We start from the raw sequence: 21,876 nt of genomic DNA, 5'->3' as shown, positions 1-21,876 counted from the left end.
GGTTAACTTTTGGAGAACTTTGAATGATTTCTAGTTCATCTTCATGTTTGTTCTCTTACATGTGTTTTTCTACTCCTTATAGAACGCCTTTAAACTTAAAAATAATAATGGTTGGGGAAATAAACAATTTATGTTCCGTTCTGTATGTGTGTTTTGATGTTTTCTTACTTCTCCTTTTATACTTCAGCACAGCAGTTTGTAATATTCTGAATGCTGGGGGGGGGGGGAGAGGTTCCCCAGTGACCATTTGGTTGAACTATGAACTGAGCATGAACTGGTTTGGTTTGTAAAAGGACAAATATGAACTGGAATTAGATCCTTGGGAGACAAGTTGAACTTTAACTAGTTCTTCCAAGGTCTGAGCAAGAGGTGCACTGACAAGGCCCTCCTGGATCTCCTGCATCTCTTTACTATTTGCAGACCGCCGGCCTCTCCCTCATACCCAGAGGGAGTGAACAAGCAGATAACAACAACTGTAGTGGTGAGCAGGAAGAGGAGAAGCAGCTGTCATTGCCTACTTGCTCATTGGTTCCATGAGTGGCAAGCAGGCAATGATTCAGAAGCATACCACCCACCAACTGTGGAGATAGAATGTAGCCTTCAGGGTCAATGGCTATTAACCCTGATGCCTATAGTCTATCCCCACTATCAGAAGCAGTATGCTTCTGGTGACCAGTTGATGGAAACCTCAGGAGGAGAGAGGGCTTTTTTTGCTCAGGTCCTACTTGAATGATGGAAGATTTAGGACAAACAAAAGAAGATACTTCTTCATGCAATGCAGAGTTAGACTATGGAACTTGCTCCGACATATGTTAGTGATGGCCATCAACTTGGATGACTTTAAAGGACAAATTCATGGAGGATCTTTATTAATGGCTACTACCTGTGTTCTGCCTCCACAGTCAGTATCCTGAAGAAGAGTTGCTGGAGCAGAGAGCACTGCTTACAGGCTTTCCATAGGCTTCTGGTTGGCCATTGTGAGAACAGGATATTGGGCTAGATGGGCCACTGGCCTGATCCAGCAGGCTTATCTTCTTCTATTCCTAACACAAACACCCCATTCAGAAGTTATCACCCACATGTTGACCAATGCATGAATGAGACCATGTGGCTGCCTCCAGCCTTGACCACATGGGGTGATGAGCTTGGCATCCACACATATATAGCATGAGCATCTGCAAGAATAGAGCCCTTGTTCATGCAAAAAAATTCCACACAATCTGGAGCAATCAGGTTTCCGGATCATACTGAAGCCTTTGAATATGCAGTTGCAAACAGGATTCTGCCATATACAGAGTCAACCTTTGATGCTATATAGCTTAGCATTTGTCCACACTGACAATGCTAAACTTACATTCTGAGGAAGAAAAAGAGCAGTAAATAATTACAATAGTGGTTAATGGAGGCAGCATATTTGAGGGATGGTAACCCATGGAGGGTGTCAGCACCGATCATAAGTGAGGCCCAGCTCCACATTCTCCTGTTTTGATTCTGTGTCCCATCTTCCTTCCAGGGGCCAGTATCTCGATTATGCAAAAGATGATGTGCAAGCTCAGCCCAGGCAATGGAAGAAATACGAATTCCACTATGACAATGTCCTCTGGGCTCTGTTGACACTCTTCACTGTCTCCACAGGAGAGGGGTGGCCAACGTAAGTTTGTATGGCACGTTAGTGCCTTGTGGTGGGGTGGGGGGTGGGGTTCAGACCAGAGTATTTCCCAAGCCCTGGGTCCTTCTGCATGCAAAGTTGATGCAAAGTTACAGCCATTCATCCAAATCTCTGCCTGCTCCTTCTCTGCCTCCTTCTCACAGTGTTTTAAAGCATTCTGTTGATGCAACGTATGAGAACCAAGGCCCAAGCCCTGGGTACCGGATGGAGATGTCCATCTTCTATGTGGTGTATTTTGTCGTCTTCCCCTTTTTCTTCGTGAACATCTTTGTGGCTTTGATCATCATCACCTTCCAGGAGCAGGGTGACAAAGTGATGTCTGAATGCAGCCTTGAGAAAAATGAGGTACTCTCTCAGGATACCAGATGGAGAAAGGCTCTTTTTTCATATTTGCAGGGTTAGCTAAGCATCCAGCCCTGAGGGATTTTTGCCTCCCTGACAAAATTAGATATCTCGACATCAATTTGCAAATCAAAGTATTTCCATTATATGCCAGGACATCTGCAGTTTAACCCATCCCATTGTGCTAACATTACAGAGTCAGACCATTGGTCCACCTTGCTTGGCACTGTCCACACTGGCTGGCAAGGTTTTAGGCAGGGAGTCTCTCCCAGCCCTGCTGGGAGCATGCAAAGCAGATGCTCTTACCCCTGAACTATGACCCCTCCCCTAATAAGAAGCTGTTTTATATGGAGTCAGACACCTTAAACAGGTAGCCCAGTACAGTCTGCCTTGACAGGCGCATGACTCTCTAGAATTTCAGGCAGAGTTTTCTCTCAGCCCTACCTGGAAATGCCAGGGATTGAACCTAGGACCTTCTGCATGCAAAGCATATGCTCTACCACTGAGCTATGGCCCTTCCTCATAGCTTACTCCATAGCCAGGGCTAGGCATGTAAAGGAGCCAACTGTGGATCTGGAAGCTTTTCCTTAACTCTGGATGCAGGTGAAAACTGTGAGCAGATCTTTTTCTCTATTGATTTCCCCCACTCTCTTCCTTTTGTTGTAGAGGGCCTGTATAGACTTTGCCATAAGTGCCAAACCCCTGACCCGCTACATGCCTCAAAACAAGCAGTCGTTCCAGTACAAGATGTGGAAGTTTGTGGTGTCTCCTCCTTTCGAGTATTTCATCATGGTCATGATCGCACTCAACACCATCGTGCTGATGATGAAGGTTGCTGATTTCCTTGCCTTTTTTTTTTTTAAAGCAGGGGGTAGGGGAGCTAGCAGTTCTTGTGAGAGTTGCAGTGACAAACCATGGTGTGATAATTCAATGAGTACTTAGTGAAATGGGTTATCAACTGCTACTGTCCTTGATGGTCATGTTCTCCCTCCACCACTGGAGGCCATAAGCTTCCGAATACCAACTCCTGCAACCTGCAGGAGGCATTCTGATGTTGTACTCAGGTCCTGCTTTCAAACTTCTGATAAGCATCTGGTTGGCCACTGTAAGAACAGGATGCTGGACGTAGATTTGACACTAGCCTGATCCAACAGGCTCGTCATATGTTTTTAATGCATGGGCAGGGAATCTCTGACCAGCCAAGTGTTGTTTGACTAACTCTCATCAACCCCTGCCTCCATGGCCAATGATTAAGGGTGATGGAAGTTGTAGTTCCACAGCATCTGGAGGGCCACATTTTTCCACATCCCTGCTATGATGCAAACAAAGGCAATACATCTCCTGGCTCCTGCATGAACATTAACAAACTTCAACAATAAAGAATAAGTAGGAGGGTGTTTCTTGCTGCTGTGAGTAAGTGACTTATGAGTTCCTTGTCATGTGCATGTACGTTGTTATCCTGGAAGATTTTTAATAAGGCTAATTCTGGAGTTACTTCTACTACCTGTTTTGTTACTTTGGAGATTTTTCTGCAGCACTGATATCCAAAAGGATTGCACTTTGGGGCATTTCCAGCACACGTGGAGGTATGTGCCTATGGAGGTGCAGCCTCTCCAGCATTTAGATGAGGTTTCTGGGTATATTAGTGAAAACTTCCTTGGTGTTAGGTAGCATCGTAGATAAGTTTCAGAGTGTTCTCTCTTTTTTGACTGAGATGAATTTAAATGGTGGTTTAGACCACGTTTTTGACCATTGGGTAGAGTTTATTTCGTATCCTATGATGTGTTCTCATTGATTTTTAATTGTGGTGTCTTGGAGTAATATTTTATATGTTGTAGATACCAGTGTTCACTCCTGATAGGTCTTTCCAGTGTCTGGAAACTGCCCTACTAGAAAAGTTAGCCAGAAAACTTAAATTAGCACAAGGACAAGGGGGGGAAAGAATGCCTTTACCCCAGTGTGGTTCCCCTTTATCATATACACAGCACAACAGGTCAATGACCTATCCCCGCCGCAACAGCATTCAAATCAATGTATATACAAAGGACCTATCCACGTGATTCTGACACAAACCCCTACATTAACACTAGGCAGTAGAACGAAAGAACAACCCCCATCACTCTTCCCTCTTTACCCCCAGTTGTACTCCACTTATTTGTCTATTTTGTAAAGCAACAAAATCATTAATAACAACTTTAAAAAAAAGAATAACAAGGATGAAACTAAACTTTAAAAAACCCTTTAAGAGTTTAAGAATAATAGGATTGTATGGTTGGGGCCGTAAAGGCCATCTAGTCCAACACCCTGCAATGCATGAGTGATTGCAACCCATGTTTTCCAGTAACCTGTTTTCTTTCTCTTTGATTTAGTTCTATGGTGCCCCACAGCCATATGAAGATATGCTGAAATGCCTCAACATTGTGTTTACATCCATGTTTTCTCTGGAGTGTGTGCTGAAGATCATTGCCTTTGGCGCCCTGGTATGAGCTGGCTTTTTTCATTGTCCTCTCTCATCCAGCACCAGAAATGCTCCTGAAATTCCACTTCTTCATATTTCTCCCTGGGTTTTTGCTGTTCCCAGTGAATTTGGTTTTGTTTCAAAAGTGTACCATTCTGTTTTGTTTTATTGCTGAATTTTGTCAAGCAGGAGTGGGGGAAATCTGTGGCCTTTCCAAAGTCATTGCCTCACAATGGCTATGTTCTGCCTCCGCTATTGGAAGCCTGGAGGCTGCTCCATTACGTCTCTTGATCAGTGGGGGCTGCTGCATTAGGGTGAATGGGACACTGCCCCACCAACCTCATTCTGTTCCCAACCAGTCTCCATCTGCTTGGCTTCTTACTTAAAACCAGTGCAAGAGGAGCACTGCCTGTTAGCAATGAGGATGGTGATAGGGAGGAAACTAAAATTAGTTGGCCTCTGAATACAAGTTGACAGGAATCACAAGTGCTCAGTTCCTCCTTGAGGGCTTCCCATTGGAGCACCTGGTTGAGAAGACGATGCTAGTCTGGGTGGGCTTTTTTTGTTTTCTGCTCCTTCCCTAGACAGGACCATAGATCAAACTAAGAAGGATGCCTCCCCTTCTCTGCAACCAGCATCAAAAGTTAGGTTCCAACCTCTTAGCAGATGGCGTAAAATATTTTGTAGGCTTGTAGCATTTGTGGCTTTATGAGGCTGCTGCAATTCTGCAATTCGTTTTAGAGATCCTCCTAGCTAAATTGCAATTCAGGGGTGGTGTAACATAGGAAAGGCACTCTTCCCATCAAACTACATGGTGCACACAACAAATTATTGAGGTCTGTAGTTTCCAGAGAAATGACTTAGATCAGCCATCACTAACCTGGTGCTTTCTAGATGTCGTTCAACTTCTACTTAATCTGTCCCAGCCAGCATAGCTGATGGTCAGGTATTATGGGAGTTGTAGTCCACCAACATCTGAAAGGCATCAGATTGGAGAGAACTGATTTAGGATGCAAGCCTACCCATGTCTACTCAGATGTAACTCCCATTGAATTAAATGGGGTTTACTGTCAGGTAAGTGGGGGTTAGGATTGCAGCCTAGCATGCAATTTAAACTTCTGAGTAATGCTGCTTGTTGTTGCTTTTGATCTTACAGAATTATTTTCGTGATGCCTGGAACATCTTTGATTTTGTCACAGTCTTGGGAAGTATTACTGATATTTTAGTAACAGAGATTGCGGTGAGTACAGACTGTGCAAACTTGCTTTCTTTAGCCAACAAAATGGTGTTGGGGGGGGGATGCAGGCCAAATGATCTTCTCCCCAGTCTGTTAGCAGGTCATTATGAAATGATGTCTGTCAGAAGACTGGGAGAAATGATAGAAGGAACCTGAGCTGCAAAGCCAACATTCAACAATTGCAATGTAAATTTAGGATAAATATTAAGAGCTTTTGAATAAACTACCTAAGGGGGGATTTATTTACTCCTGGTGTAAATGGTATATAATGTTAGATGGTTACTAGAGTAAGTGAGCAGGAGCAGCTTATGGAATCACATCCCTCTTCCCCTTCCTCTCAGCCTCTCTCCTCTCACATGCAGGGGATTTTCCCATGCTTCTTAACCATGGCTAGATGTTATGTCCCATAATTAGTATTGGCTTTGTATATTAACCATGGTTAAAGTCAACGTCTCCTCTCTCCTGTACAAAGGCCTCCAGAGAATGAGATTCCCCTTTGCAGGATCACCTAATTCCCAGGACCATGAGGATTCCACCAGAGTGACCACTGTGTCTTGTCTCAAACTGCCTGGTTCCCTCCTCTAACCATAGTAAAGGGGATTAGTTCAGGAATTTGTCTGCAAAGGGGGTGGGTGGGTGTCTGCAGTAGAGGAGTGTCTGGGGCACAGGGTCTGTGTGTAATTTCCCATCCTGGTCCCAGTCCCTTAGTGCTAATTTGAGGGTCTGTGTTACATAATTACACCTGCACTGACCTTCATATTGCTCTTCTGTCACTTAGCAGAGTGATTTAGATGGAAAGAGGACTGGGTCTATTCTGTGATTCCATACAAAAGTAAGCCCAAATACGGAATTTGGTATTTGGGTGTATAGTTCAATACCGTGGGTTGTATCCAATTTAGTCTTACACAGAAAATTGATGGTCATGACTAACTTAAGTACGTTCACTTCAGTAGGTCTACACTGAGTAGAACTTAATTGGATACAGTCCACTGGGAATTGCACCGTTTTCTTTTCTTTGCTCCCCCCAAAATGTTTCTTGTCCTCAAGAAAATGAAGATAAGTTTGAACAATATTTCAGGAAACTAGGAGGAGTTCTGTGCTTGTAGAGTTCCTATGGTCAGGGTATAGAGTTAGTTGCTGTCAAAGTACTTTCCCAATCCCTCTGATGGACCAGGAACCCAAGTCCAAATGCATTTAATTTGCATAATTTATGCTGGAAGGTGCCATAGCTGCATTAAATAGTCCCCAGCATCTTCTTTGAAGTCAATGCCATTTTGTAAACCCTTCCCAAATGGTTCAGGTCATCCTTTCCAAAACCTGTTGCCCATCCAGAAGTTGGCCATGCAGGTTGGGCTAGATGGGAGTTGGAGGCCTGTGGTTGGTAAAGGCTTAGCTGTCGTTGGACTCCATCTCCCACCATCCCTGACTGTTGGATGGCTGATGGGAGATGGAACCCAACAACAGACGGAGGGACAGAGGTTCCTCACCCCTCATATTTGCTTCCTTCTTGACCATGTCCTTCTGCTTTGTTAGGAACAATTGGTTTTTGTGCGCGTCTTTGATATATGTATGTTTTTATTTCAATTGCTCTTTCTTAACCTCTTTCTCCTGTCTATGCCAGTGCATTTTTTGGTCATTCCCCAGCAGGTCCCGCAATCCCAGATCCTTCTCCTAAATTGCACACAGAATCTGAGAATCCTGGCAATAACAATGTGATGAGCAATCTTGTCACTGTTTTTTAAACAAATAAATAAAATTCCAGATGCAGAGGAGAATAATCATCAGCACCACAGCACACGAAGAGAGAAGATTTTAGCATTCCTTTCCCAGCTGAGTTCTTGGTGAACACACACCCTAGTAATTAGCACCGGTGGCACCAATAGGAGGGGGTTTCCCCCCTCTTTCCATACTAATTACTACATAGCAAATTATCTTTTTACCAATCAGTATTCATTGAGATTTTTATTGACGTTTCATTGCTCCTCCAAATTTTGTGTAGTGTAAGAAAGTCTTGTTACATTTTTACGAAAGGCATTTTTATAAGCATTTAAATGGAGGACAGATTCTTTGCTGAGACATCGGCTGGGAAGAGGCTTAAAACTCTTCTCTGAAAAGAAACAGTAATAACAAAGAAAAAGAATAAAGGGTGGTTACTGTAACACAGGCTAGTTAGACCCTGGGAGAATGGATGGGGTGGGAAACAAAGAGATATCGCCTGAATTGTAGACAGTGCTGGCTTTAGGACTGGCAGTTATGGGGACTCCAGCAGAGCACTTTCAATGTGCTCCCTTAATCTGCAAGAGGAAGTTGACTGTTGCAAACTGAAGCATCCTCAGCCTTCTTAGGCATCCCTTGCACTGTGGTAGAGCCAGAAGCAGCACACTGTATAGGGAAGTGCCACTCTATGCAGCTTCCCAGCAGATGGATCACTGTTGCTTACTGGTGAGTGAGAGGGGCAAGACAGCAGGAAGATTCATACAGGGAAAATCCACCAGCAGCAGTGCCAGATTGACTTCGCCAGTGCATTTGCACCATGCTGACCTGCCTGCCACCTTGCTCCTCTCCCTACCAGTAACAAATGGTGACACACCTGCCAGGAAGCTAGCCTTGCAGCTCTGACCCACCCAGCCAAGAAACCACTTTGGAGAGCTATGTACCCTCTGCTAGTCTTGGAAGCCATATTCTTTTCCCTCTCTGGAGCTGGCCACCTAGCCAAGAAATCATTGCTTGTATAGATATATAGGATTGAAATGATACTTTTGTGAACCCTCCAACAGCATTATCCCAGGCAGTACTGTGTATATTTTGAATTGGTTTTGCCACTGGTACAATGATGTATTTTTCAACCATCTGTGGTTTGAATTTATTGTATTTTACTGTCAACATGCCAGTAATTTATATTCTTTTACTGTCAACATGTCTTTTATGAAACTATGTCTCTGAACAGTGAAGGAAGGTAGGAGGTATTTGTGTATGCAGCCATTCCCACCTCCTCTGCTCTCTCCCAGTTGCTCTGTCCAAGCTCAGCAATTTTGGAATGTTCGGACCCCATTTTTATGATGTCTCCATTCAGGAATTTTACTCAGAGCTGAGCTAAAATTTCTCAGTAAACAGAATTGCTGAAATTTACTGTCTCTTTTGCACACATCCCCCTCATGCGTAGAAAATGTGGTCCACTTTGCAGGATTTCTCTGAATATTCTCCACTGTTTTTGTGTGGCCACCACACACATACCACACAATATCTTGCAGCAACAGAAGATTTTGGACAGCACAAAGGATTCAAAATGGCAGCCAACATAAAATAGCCACTTGCCAAGACCTTAGGAAAATATAAGGAAGTTGTTCTATTTTCACTGGCAATAGTAAACCCCACCCCCGGAAAAAAAACACCAAACTGTTGGTGAAATTCAGTGAAATGAAATTAAAATGGAACAGGGCTTTTTGGAGGGAGAAGAGGAATTCTGTCTGAGACCCTAGAAAGCCACTACCATTCAAAGTAGACAAAAATTGAGATAGGTGAAAAACATGATTTGCCCTAGAAGAAGGCAGCTTCCTATGGCCAAAGCAAGACAAATGGAAGATCAATACCTCAGTGTTGTAGCATAGGAGTGGTCCCTTTCTGAAATCCTGGAGAGCTATGACCAGTAAACCTAGACAAAACTGAGCTTGATGGACCTATGGGTTGCAGCCAACTAAGTATTGCTCAGCGTGGGTCTGTTACTGTACCTGAGTTAGCCATTCCTAAAAATTTCAGTGGGTCATCTCTAAGTGGAGTTAACACTGGATACCCTGTGTCCTCACAAATAGGAAGGGGAATCTTGGGAGATAATCTAGGCATGACTTCAGTTTGACCACACAGCTCACTGCTATGTGGACAGGGCCACTTCTGAGAAGAATAGCAAGCTTCAGGGAGCTCAGCTTGTATTCCAGGGCAGCTATCCAAGAGCTAGTACCTTCGTCCAAGAATGCCAGCTCACCTGGTCATCCACTGCCCTTTTTTCCCTAGGAGTGGCTCAGCAACCAGCAGAAGTGCCAAGGCATAAAGATAAAAGGAGAGAAAAATGTGTTGATAAATTTGTTTTTCTTTTAGCATCATTATTGTGTCATTTGTAATTTCCTCTGTGAGTGCTTTGAATTATGTTTCTTTCTTTCTTCTGTCTATATCTATCTATCTATATCTATCTATCTATCTATCTATCTATCTATCTATCTATCTATCTCTGCAGGCAAATAAAAGGGAGGTATGTCAGTTTCCCTGCCAGCACTCACTTCAAACTGATTTACAGGGAAGACTTTTAAATTTAACTTTGATTACTGCAAAGGATCAAATTGATTTACACCACTAACTGCTTTTGGGGCAGGATTCAATTGCATTTCATAGGGCAAATTTTAATGCAGAAGGTGTTGGACTCCAACTCCCATCAGCACCAGCCAGCATAGCCAATAGTGAGGGATGGTGGGAGTTGTAGTCCCAACAACATTTGGAGGAACTGTGCTGAGACAGGCTAATGTAGGCTCTGGTGTGTGACTCCAATGGGAGTAAAAGAATATATTCATGGCAAGTGTTTCCTCTAACAATTAGTCGTAGCTATGCTTGATTAGTGTGTAAGCATGCATGTTTAGCATGGGGAAAGAGAAGACTAAGAGGTCATCTTTAAATACTTGAAGGGCTGTCACATAGAGGATGGAACAAGCTGCTCCAGAATACTACTCAAACCAGGAGATTCTGATTGTTAGGAAGAAGTTTCTGAGAGTAAGAGCTGTTTGGCAGTAGAACAGACTACCTCCTAAGGTGGTGGACTCTTCACTACTGGAGGTTTTTAAAAAGAGGTTGGATAGTCTTCTGTCAGTGTTTCTTTAGCTGTGATTTCTGCATTGCAGAGGACTGTACTAGATGACCTTTGGAGATCCCTTCCAGCTGTACAATTCCATGTTTCTCTCAGAGTTTCTTTCAGTGTCCCCAGAAAGCTACCAATAGAATAAAAAAGAATAATCAATAAACAATGGGGAAAACCCTGCAATCCTCCTGTTTCTGACTCTCTTTGCCTCTTAGCCCAAGCAAGCACCATATAAGAAGGGCATTTGAGAAACTGCAGGGTCTCAGGGCACAGTGATTGGTGCCCATGGTGTGCCCCTGCAACTTAATCAAACTATCCTGTAGGATGGCATTGTGTTGACTGCATATGCCACTGGCTTTCCCACCACATGTGTAAGTGTAAATGGGCACACACCAGGTGCTGCCAGCTACCAGTTCACTGAGTATTCCTCCTGATTTGTTAGCAGCAAGATTACACCATGTTAGCTTTTTAAAATGAATGTCAAATCTGATTTGTTTGTGGAGAAATTATATGATGTTGCATTGGAGCCGGGGTTGGCAACGTGCGGCCCATGGGCCAGATTAAGCCCACAAATACTGTTTTACCGGCCCACAAGCCACTCCCAAACCGAGCTGCCCGCTCAGCCAGTCCCCTGTGCACTGCGCTAAAGCAGCACAGCGCAGGGACTCACTGAATGGCACCGGAAATCGCATATGCACATGCGCATATACTGGAAATTACATCTGTGCATGACCAGACGCCGAAAATTGCTTCTGCATGGGTGCAATTTTTGGCATCTGGGCATGCGCAGAAGTGATTTCCGGTGCTGTGGACTTGTGCAGACATGATTTCCGGTGTCACACTGCACCAGTCCAGCCCACAGATGATCTCCGTGGGAGTGATCTGGTCCATGGCCAGTAAGCCTTGCCGACCCCTGCATTAGAGCAAGCGTTATACTTTCCAGTGCATTTTCCTGTCACTTTCCTTATCATGAAAGGTTCATGGGGGTGGGGATCAGGCTTGTTGTGCAAGAACTCCTAATCAGCTAGAACTGAGCATCATGAATCTGACATGTGATTGGATCCTGTTCCAAAATAGTGACAGCCGGGAAGCGTCCACAGTGGTGTGAACTGGCCTTTAGCCACATAAGGAAACTGTGGAAACATTTGTGACAGGATCTCTCTGAATGCAAATTATGAAACTGGCATCTCTCTCTTTGCCTGGGAATAATAACAGTATCAAAAAGACACCCCAAAAAGGTGTTTGTTAAGTGTGTGTTAATTTGCATTATGGTACAAAATGCAAATGGTTTGATTGCACTGTGTTTCCTTGCAGGCCTTTATTGTTCTTAGAAAAGTAACTTTTTAAAAATAAGCACCTTCACTCCCCTTTCCCGTACAAAGTTTATGCTTTTGTTCCCAATGACTCATTTTCTCTTTTTGTTTTTCTGTTTCTGTTTTATTTCTCCCTTCCCTTCCTGCTGAATCACGCCATCCAATCAACAACATACAATGCGAAAAACCCATGTCTCCGTCTGTATGTTGCCTGCCCTGCCGCTCAAAACCCAAAAAACCCCAAAAAACATTATCTAAATTCAAAAACTTGTAAATAACCTTGCAAAATATTCATCCATGAAAACGTCAAATATAGGACACGGTTGGTTGCATTGAATTTCTTCTAAAACAAAATATTTAAATTTCTTGCTTTTTTATTTTTCCTTAATATTTGTTTCGCTTTCACTTTCCTTGTTTGTGAGATTTCTGATTGCACTGGTGATGGGGAAATAAAGCTTCCCTGTCTGTCTAGCTGCATTGTGGGTCATGACTGGGCTTTGCTTTGTACCATCATCTTTCTATTGGCTACTTGGTAATTGGATATAATCTGCCATTTTACCAGTAGCCATTTTACTCTTTCTTCATTCCTTGTCTTCCTATAACTGATGAGAGGGGGAACTCGCATCTGCATTGTAAATTAACAACATTATTATGCTTTGCTTGCTGCATTCACTGCCTTGTCTTTTCCGAGGTCGGCTTTTAAAAGGCTAGTTCTGGTGTTAAACGTTTTAGATTTGAATTACATTAATTGTTTCTTTCTTGGGCTGTGTGCAGAATGCACACATAGAAATCACTGGGCTTCAGACAGCCATGGTTAATGTGGATCCATTGGTTTCAATGGGTGTGTTCTGATTTATTGAAACTGACAACATGGAAATTGCTGGGTACTTATAAGACTCAGAACACAGGCCCACAACACATTTTCATAACATATGCATATGCTAATATATATGCATAGATGCAAATTTCGGCTGATTTTCAGAGAGCAGTGGAAAAACCCCCCAACTCTGACTGAGTTATGGTGTGCCAACAAGATTTTCTGGGCCCTTTACCCCAACTGCTATCTATTTGCAAGAAATGTTAATAGTCTACATATGAAAACTTAAAAGTTTATTTGCCTGCATTTAAATTATAAATTGGAATGCGGGTGGCACTGTGGGTTAAACCACAGAGCCTAGGACTTGCCGATCAGAAGCTCGGTGGTTCGAATCCCTGTGACAGGGTGAGCTCCCATTGCTTGGTCCCTGCTCCTGCCAACCTAGCAGTTCGAAAGCACATGAAAGTGCAAGTAGATAAATAGGTACCGCTCCAGCGGGAAGGTAAACGCCATTTCCGTGCGCTGCTCTGGTTCGCCAAAGCGGCTTAGTCATGCTGGCCACATGACCCGGAAGCTGTACGCTGGCTCCCTTGGCCAATAAAGCGAGATGAGCGCCGCAACCCCAGAGTCATCTGCGACTGGACCTAATGATCAGGGGTCCCTTTACCTTTACCTAAATTATAAATTATATATTTAAATTATAAGAGTCAGGGGCCAGGGGTGAACAAAGACATCATGCCACCCGGGGCGGGGCATTGCTATGTAGGGCACATGTGTGGCATCGCTACGTATGACACATGTGCTGTACATAGCGACGCTGCACATGCGCTGTACATAGCGGTTTGCCGCCAGTGCTGGTTGCAGCCACGAACGGAGGATACTCCACATGCGGTTGCAGCAGTGTGATGGCTGCTCATGTTGCCCCGAGCCCCGTGGCGTGCCGCCTTGCCACCTCCCCAGACATGGCACCCAGGGTGCAACCCCCCACCCCCCCTTGCGATGCCACTACTTGGGGTTTGACTGCACTTTACAGATTTTTGAGCAAGTGCCTTGAACACCCTCTCTAGTCACTTTTCTCTCCTCTCCAGCACATGCTCACCCACTTCACTATTCCAAGGCTTTTACTCAGATCCAGATCCAACAGACCTGGTATCATTCTAAGTATCATTCTTCCCACTTCCTCCTTCACATCTGTGCATTTCAGGGGAGGAAAAAGGTAACCATCCTTGCCATGTCATGACCAAGAGGACTCTGGAGGGGCTCAGACACTTCATGGGTGCCCTGGGAAGACCCCAAGAGCATATTTTCACTCACAGGCATCACACTGACAATCTCTGCTGTAATCAAAGCTTTTTTTAAAAAAAAGTTTTTAAAAAGGTAGTGAAGGAATAGGCAATCCGAGACCAGGCATGTGAGTCCTGGGTCTTGAGCCACTCTTGACTGACATTATAGTCAATATTGTTGGAAACTAGAAATACAGATGTATTGAGTTACCTCTCTCTGTGCATGCTGACTGCCTAGACTTATTGGACAGGAGTTGGTTCTGCTGGCTGTTTCTGTTGCTCGAGCCACTGAGTTCTCTGCAAACTGATGCTGAGAATGGTCCTGTGAGAGCTTTGTAAATGCTGATAAACTCTGATTTTCCAGGGCTGCTACTTATCTCCAGTTTTTGATGTAGCCTTCAACAGCAGGCAACAGTTTATGGAAAGGAGCTGAATATGTGGAACAAACAGTAGGTTTGGGAGTGCAGCTGCCACAAATCCCCAAGTCCAGCAGAACCCCAAGTAGAGAAATTACCTTCCACTGGCTGCCCTAACAATTTAACATGATGTGGACATTTCACCCACTTCACATCTACTTACTCAACGGTCTAGCATCCTGGCCACATATTGGTCTTTAATTTGATAGCTGAGAATTTAAGTTTGCTAATTGACTTGTCACAAAGAAGATATTCTTCCTCTAGCTCACTTTTAGTCTCAGAAGCTGGAGCTCACATTTAAAGAAAGTAGTTAGGGGAGTGTCTTTGAAAAAAGTATGAATTGGTTGTGTCATGTTCAAGAATGCTCTATTAAAACTATTTTGGAGCAGCTCAAAATTTTTACTTGCTCTGATGTTATGCCAAAGGGATGCCAGGGCATCAGCCACTGATAATGGTCACAATTTAAAGTTACGTGATTAGTAAATTCATTCATCAAAACTGAGTTCACAAGGACAGAATTGCAAGTGGAATTCAACCCTGCATATATATTCCTTTTCTTTCCTAATTTTAGTCTTCAAATGCAGATTAGAAGCTACTATTACTACTACTACTACACAGCTATTTAAAAAGAAAATAAAGGCAGTTTGAATTTATATTTTTGCTAAAAAGTACAATTTTTATGTTGTTTTGATGCTGTCAGAAACCTTGAACCTCCATCAGGAAAGAAAGGCAGGTATATTAGCTTGAGGGCAGGGGCGGGTGGGACACAAATGAACAGCTTAAAAATAACACAACTGAAACTAAGATTTCTTAGCTTTTCCATTTGTCCACCTTGAGCAGCCCAGGAGAATTCTTGCTTGCTTTGCTTTGCTGTGAGCTTGCTCAGTGTTGTCTACTCATTTGGTGGGCATCTCTTCTTCTTTTTTGCTTTTCTCTTTTCTCTTTATTTGAGGATTGAGTCCCATGTATGGTGTAGACACCCTACTCTGAGCTGCTTACCTCTTTAAAAAGAAACAATCAGAAAACTGCCGGCCAAGCCAAATGCATGCTTAGTGGCTGTTTCCCTTGAATCTTGACAGAGCTGGTGGAATGTAGCACTGCTGGTGCAACCATCAGCTGACTGGCATATGAATAAATAGCTGGATAAACCTGTGAGTCTCTTGAGCTCAAGTTAGCAAGGTGTGTGGGGTGGGGTTGGGGAGGCAGCTTTCATCCTGGAAGGCATCTAATAGTACAGGGGTGGGGAACCTTTTTCTGCCCAAGGGCCACATCTTCTTTTGGGCAATCTTCCAAGGGCCACCTATCAGTGGTGGGCAGGGCCAGAGGCAAAAGTGGGTGTAGCAATGGGTGTAAAATTTGGACCTTTGAATAATAGTTAAGTTTGTACATACATCTGTCTCGGTCCTCCATCCAGGCAAGCAAAATGAATGATCAGAGTTGAACGACATGTCTCAGCCAGTCAAAAGCGGTCAGGGTGCAGAACAGTGCCATTGTGAGCCAAATAGAAAGACCTGAGGGGCCCTGGGCTTGAGGTTCCCCACCCCTACAAATGGTAAAAGATGAAGGGTGGTGGGGAAAAAAACAAGTCTTTAACCTGCTTAGCTTTCCTTCAAGGCCCCTGTCTGACTGTGGTACCTCTCCCTGCTCTGTTCTTGAGGAAACCCAAAGTGGGCTTTTATATGTATAGAAAAGAAACAAACTGAAACGAGGCTGCTAAAATTTCCCATTCTGATTTAATTGGCTTCACACCAAACCCAGAGACTATTTGACCAATAGATCGGAAGTCCCCTGCTCTCATACACCAACATCATTTTTGTTGGATTGGATAGTTAGAGGACTTATTTGTTGTTAATCAGAGAATAAGGCGGAATCAAACAAGAAGACCACTGGGGCGGTGGAGAGATTTTACACAAAATCCAAGCTCAACTGCTAACATGGTTTTGAACTACCTCAAAGTAAGTTGCCCTCTCCCTTCATATAGCATGGAGGAGGCTTTCACCTGACCTTTCATGACATTGTTTTTTAGGCATAGGTAGGTTCATTTCATATGAGCCTTCCCTGGCTTGGTGCCTTCTAGACATTGTTTTGGACTCTGACTCCCATCAGCCCCAAACCAGCATGGCCCAATGGTCAGGTTGGGTGGGTGCAGTAGTCCAGTCACATATGAGGGGTCCCTGGTTGACACAGGCTGCTTTAGACATCCCCTAGTCACAGCCTACACAATCACAGCTGATAATACTTCCCCATTACTTTCCCTTAATGTGTAGGGTGGGAGGGTTGAAAGCCCAGGAATCCATAAGAGGGATCTCTCCCCTCCGCCTTTCTCGTCCTTTTTTTTTGGCTACCTTCTCCATAGCCAAGGGAGGGACTCTTGTGGAGAGGAGTTTTCTCAAACATGCTGCATGTGGAGTGACCTGCACTGACAAATGTTTCTTTTGGAAGGTTTTCTGGTGGCCGATTTGCTGCTTAGAACGCGAAGCTGGTAATTTTCTTTTCTTTTTTGCGGGCTGTGGCTTCCGATCCCATCTGTGTCTGAAGGACACAAAACCCTTTCCTCTCCGCAGGACAATTTCATCAACCTCAGCTTCCTTCGCCTGTTTCGGGCAGCCAGGCTCATCAAGCTTCTTCGCCAGGGCTACACCATCCGGATCCTCCTCTGGACCTTTGTCCAGTCTTTCAAGGTGAGGTAGAGGATACCTTCTCAGCAGTCTTCCCAAGAGCCAAATGCCATGGGTGGTGGGCAGGACCAGAGGGAAGAGTGGGTGGAGCAACAGATGTAAATTTGACCTCTGTATAGCTGGCTGGTTTGTACCCACACTCACACAGCCCTATCTATCCTCCATCCAGGCAAACAGGAGGCATTATCAGAGTCCAAGGACACATCCCAGCCAGGCATAAATCACTCAAGGAGGGGACAAAGCAAAGTGGCCTGGGAAAAGTTCAGGGGCTAAATAGAGGGGCCTGGAAGGCGACATTTGGCTGAGGTTCCCCACCTATGGTTTTAACAGAGTGTAGGTAGCCATCTGGGACGCAGGTGGCGCTGCAGATTTGGGATAAATTTGAATACCTAAGTTGACTTTTCAATGGTGAATCCAACCTAACACATACTTCCCAAAACAGTAAGTTAACCGAATCACAGTTACACTTTGAATTTCATGCTTCCATGGAAGAATGAAAGCCTTTTTCAAACTATTTAAAGACATATGATAAATACGTGATCAGGATTTGAACTATGAGCAACAGAAGAACTTAAAAGATCATAGCGGTGTTAGATATAAGAGACAGAAGACAAGGTGCTGCAGAGGGAGAGAAATAAGCCACCATGGATAAGGAGGTGGGAAGTCAACAACAACAACAAAAACAAAGAAAAAATGTTTCACTATGTATTGAAATGTATGTGTTAATTTTTTGGGAAATTTAATTTTAAAAAATGAAGTTTGTGGTTCGTTTAATTGTGCAATGCAGTTATCCAGCTGGTTACATGTATAAGAAATACAGAAACACATTTACTAAAATACTAATACATTCAAAATGTTTGCAAATGCATATATTAGTAAAAATAACATATGAGGTATTATACTAGACAAAATTGCTTTGCAAACATTTTGAATAACAGGCCATATAGCTTACAATAATATGATGTGAGGCAAAATTTGCACCAAGACCCATATGAATTTTTGTTAGGAAGCAGCCATGAGTTTTGTGAGGGAACTTGAAACAGTCAAGGCTTCCCTCAAAGAATCCTGAAAACTGTAACTTGTTTAGGGTGATGAGAATGGTTTCTATTTTCCTCACAGAGCTGTAGTTACCATAGCTCCCTGGAAAAGGGATTGGCTGTAAAACCACTTTGGGAATTGTAGCTCAGCAAGGGAGAAAATAGGGGACTCCCAAGACAACTCTCAAGGGGACGCGCGTGGCGCTGTGGGTTAAACCACAGAGCCTAGGACTTGCCGATCAGAAGGCTGGCGGTTCGAATCCCCGCGCCGGGGTGAACTCCCTTTGCTCGGTCCCAGCTCCTGCCAACCTAGCAGTTTGAAAGCACGTCAAAGTGCAAGTAGATAAATAGGTACGGCTCCAGCGGGAAGGTAAACACTGTTTCTGTGCGCCGCTCTGGTTCACCAGAAACAGCTTAGTCCTGCTGGCCACATGACCCGGAAGCTGTACGCCGGCTCCCTCGGCCAATAAAGCGAGATGAGCGCCACAACCCCAAAGTCGGTCACGACTGGACCTAATGGTCAGGGGTCCCTTTACCTTTACCTTTAACAACTCTCAACACCCTTAACAAACTACAGTTCCCAGGATTTTTCGGTAGAAGCCATGAGTGTTTAACATGCTATGATGTTGCTACTTTAAATGTATAGTGCAAAATTGAACTTTAGCCTTGATCCAACCCATTAGGATTTTTATATTCTTCTGGGGTATCAATAAACCTATGCTTCTATGTGAAACCTTGTCCAGGTGTGGCCACATACTAAACATTCTTGTTCTTAGATGTATCATTGCAGGTGTTGATACTTTCCCCCTTTTTTTCACCCACAGGCGTTGCCTTATGTGTGTCTTCTCATTGCCATGCTCTTCTTCATCTATGCCATTATTGGCATGCAGGTAAATTGCAGCAGTAGTCATACCAAATGCTCCAGGCTGGAGTAGGGATGGGGGAGAAATTCCAAATCTTTGCATTTTAATGCGAAGCTGCCTGATTTTCCAAACGAATCACATTGTTTTGTGATTAACTTGGTGGTGCAGCACTGCAGCCAACGTGCTATCCAGTTATCCAGTTGCTGTTGTTGTTTTCAAAAAATGCATATATTTGGAAAAAGTGTGCATAAAAATGCATATCTTACTGCTTTATTTAACAAAATTTAATATGCCACTTGATTGATTGTTGCAAATGATATATAGATAGATAGATAGATAGATGATAGATAGATAGATAGATGATAGATAGATAGATAGATAGATAGATGATAGATAGATGATACATAGATTAGATATAGATAGTATTTTTCCATCTATAAGAGGCCCCCATGTATAAGACACCCCCTATTTGGGGGGACTCAGATTTAAGAAAATGGCGGGAGATGACCCCCTAATTTTTGACATTATTTTTTAGGAAAACCTAGTCTTATACACGGAAAAATACCATGTGTGTGTGTGTGTGTGTGTGTGTGTAAAAGAGTTTAAAACATTGCAACACCAACACATCAGGAGAGGCTTGCAGAAAGAAATTGTTTTTTTTAAGCAGGTGTTGAAAGGAGAACAGCAAAGTTGCCTGCCTGATGTCAACATCTTAGGGTTAATAAATAACATACATAGATTATATGAAGGAAAATTGCTTCCAGAAATGTGTGCCTGAGTCAAAACGGCGTATACATATTTGGAGAAATTTGCACAAAACTGCTGACAAATTTTTCATGAGGGTTAAAAGAAGTATCCAGCAGCATGCAAACTGCTATGAAAACATGGACAACTGGATTAAAGATTAAAGGGGGAAACAGAGAGAAGCCAAAATTGACAGATTTCTTCACCCTGATCTTGAAGATCATTTTCAAGTTAGTAGTTTGTATCCAGTACAACTCTGATCATGGCTGCATACAACTCAAGTCTAAGAATGCTTGAGGAATTTTATATCTGTGCATTCCAAACTGACCTGATTATTACCTACTTTGGGATCTACTTACGTTCTGGATTTTGCATAGCTCTAAATTCTTTGATATAGTTCTCATTTCAAGGCAGAAACAGAAAAAGCTGCAGAGTTCCTGTTTTAGAATGTGCCATTTCAGAATGTAGCTTGGGGATCTGTTCACAGAAAAACCTTAGAACCTTCACCAAGCTAAAGAAACCACAATGATTACATTGGTATAAAACAGATTTAATACACTGCTGGTTTAGATCCTCAGTTCCACCCTGATGGTGGAAAGGAAGTTATACCCCCCAATATAGTAGGGAAAATGTGCATGAAAAAGCATACAAATTTTCATGCAGATTTTAAAAGGGGGGGGGGATACAACAGGCAAACTGAAGATGGTGGGTAGTAAATTGAGAGAAACTGAATTTGAAATATTTTCCCATCCCTAAGCAAAATGCTTGCTGTTCAGAACCACAGTCAGTGCTGCTTGCTTCTCTGATGACTTTGTCTCCAACTGGATTTCCATTTAATCTGCTTTTTGACCATTTCCTCTCCCCCACCCCCAGGTCTTTGGAAACATTGCACTGAATGACGACACTGCCATCAATCGACACAACAATTTCCAAACGTTTTTGCAAGCCCTGATGTTGCTTTTCCGGTAAACAATAAACCATCTCTCTGTAATCAAATTCATTGACCCTTCTGGCAGTGGCAGAGCTTCATGCTCCAGCATCGGGGGGTGGAGAGCAGGTGGGGATGTGGCTGGTGCGCAACCTGGGGCGTGGCGTGCTACCTGTGGGGGTGTGGTGCCCAGCGCTGATGGGGGGCAGCTTCAATGGCACCCCACTGGGATTGCACTGCCAGGGGCAGTGCGCTCCCCCTGCCCCCTCTTCCTCTGCCAGTGCCTTCTGGGGTGGGTGTCAATGGGAGGAGATGAGGCCCTTCATAAGCAAACTATCATCATCTGTGTGTTAACTTAAAATGAAACAACTCCCAGGAATGGGCCAGCCAGGGCCAGCATAGTTGGACCAATTCACACCAACAATTTGACAGTAACGATGACACACCAAAGTTCCCACCAGTGCCTGCTTGTTTTGTGTGATGGTCTTTCTTGAAGTTGTTTGTGCAAGGTCCTACCTCATCTGTCAGTGCATATGGACATCAGAACACTGGGAGTAGGCTCTCTTACGTCCAGTGCTCATGTTATTATTGAGCCCATATAAAAAAGTAGTTATTCATGGAGGACATAGTTAAACCATGGATCTCACTCCCACAGGAGTCAGTGGTGGTCACCAACTTGGATGGCTTTAAGAGAGGATTAGACAAATTCATGGCAGAGAGAACTATTCATGGCTACTATCCATGATGGCTGTGTGTTGCCTCCATAATCAGAGGCAGTAATGCTTCTGAATACCAGTTGCTGGAAAGCCCAGGAGGGGAGAATGTTCTTGTGCTCAGTTCCTTCTTGTGGGTTTCCCACTGGGGCATCTGGTTGTCCACTGTGAAAACAGGATGCTAGATGGACCATTGGCCTGATCCAGCAGGTTCTTCTGGTGTTTTTATGTCTGTCTGTAAGCTTTATTTCCTCCCCTGGCCTTCCTTCAGCATAGGTTCACTACCTTGTGGAATACCTTCTCAACTCCCTGGAACTCACTGGCTTTCCCTCTTTTCACATCTTCAGTTCCCTGCTTTCCTTCCTCCCCGTCTCTTTTTCTCATAGTATCTCCATCCTCCACCTTTCTGGCTTCCCCATCCTCAGAGGTAGGACCTCTGTCTGCTTCCATTCGCTCTTAGGGCTTATCCCCATTTTGCAGGCACAGGTCCATACATTAAAGCTCCATCTCCAAGCACCTTTTCTTTTTCTTTTTTTGA

General features: G+C 43.7%; 2 protein-coding genes across 11 annotated transcripts in view; one reads left to right on the top strand and one right to left on the bottom strand.

Annotated features, from left to right (window-relative positions):
* Nucleotides 1-21,876, bottom strand: part of SLC31A2 (solute carrier family 31 member 2) — a 526,804-nt gene that overhangs the window by 178,434 nt on the left and 326,494 nt on the right. The window lies entirely within an intron of this gene.
* CACNA1B (calcium voltage-gated channel subunit alpha1 B) overlaps nt 1-21,876 on the top strand; it is a 323,575-nt gene that overhangs the window by 259,884 nt on the left and 41,815 nt on the right. For all 10 annotated transcript variants that reach the window (XM_083422809.1, XM_083422808.1, XM_083422807.1 and 7 more), the window contains 8 exons: nt 1,514-1,651; nt 1,813-2,014; nt 2,678-2,842; nt 4,381-4,491; nt 5,626-5,709; nt 16,940-17,056; nt 18,915-18,980; nt 20,571-20,662. In XM_083422809.1, the coding sequence (XP_083278935.1) occupies nt 1,514-1,651; nt 1,813-2,014; nt 2,678-2,842; nt 4,381-4,491; nt 5,626-5,709; nt 16,940-17,056; nt 18,915-18,980; nt 20,571-20,662 (975 nt within the window). The remainder of the gene's footprint in view (nt 1-1,513; nt 1,652-1,812; nt 2,015-2,677; nt 2,843-4,380; nt 4,492-5,625; nt 5,710-16,939; nt 17,057-18,914; nt 18,981-20,570; nt 20,663-21,876) is intronic.

This window comes from Podarcis tiliguerta, assembly GCF_965153285.1.
Source record: "Podarcis tiliguerta genome assembly, chromosome: Z".
In the NCBI taxonomy this organism is placed as follows: domain Eukaryota; kingdom Metazoa; phylum Chordata; class Lepidosauria; order Squamata; family Lacertidae; genus Podarcis; species Podarcis tiliguerta.
Note: the sequence above shows the minus strand (reverse complement) of the source record. Positions and strands in the feature narration are given on the sequence as shown.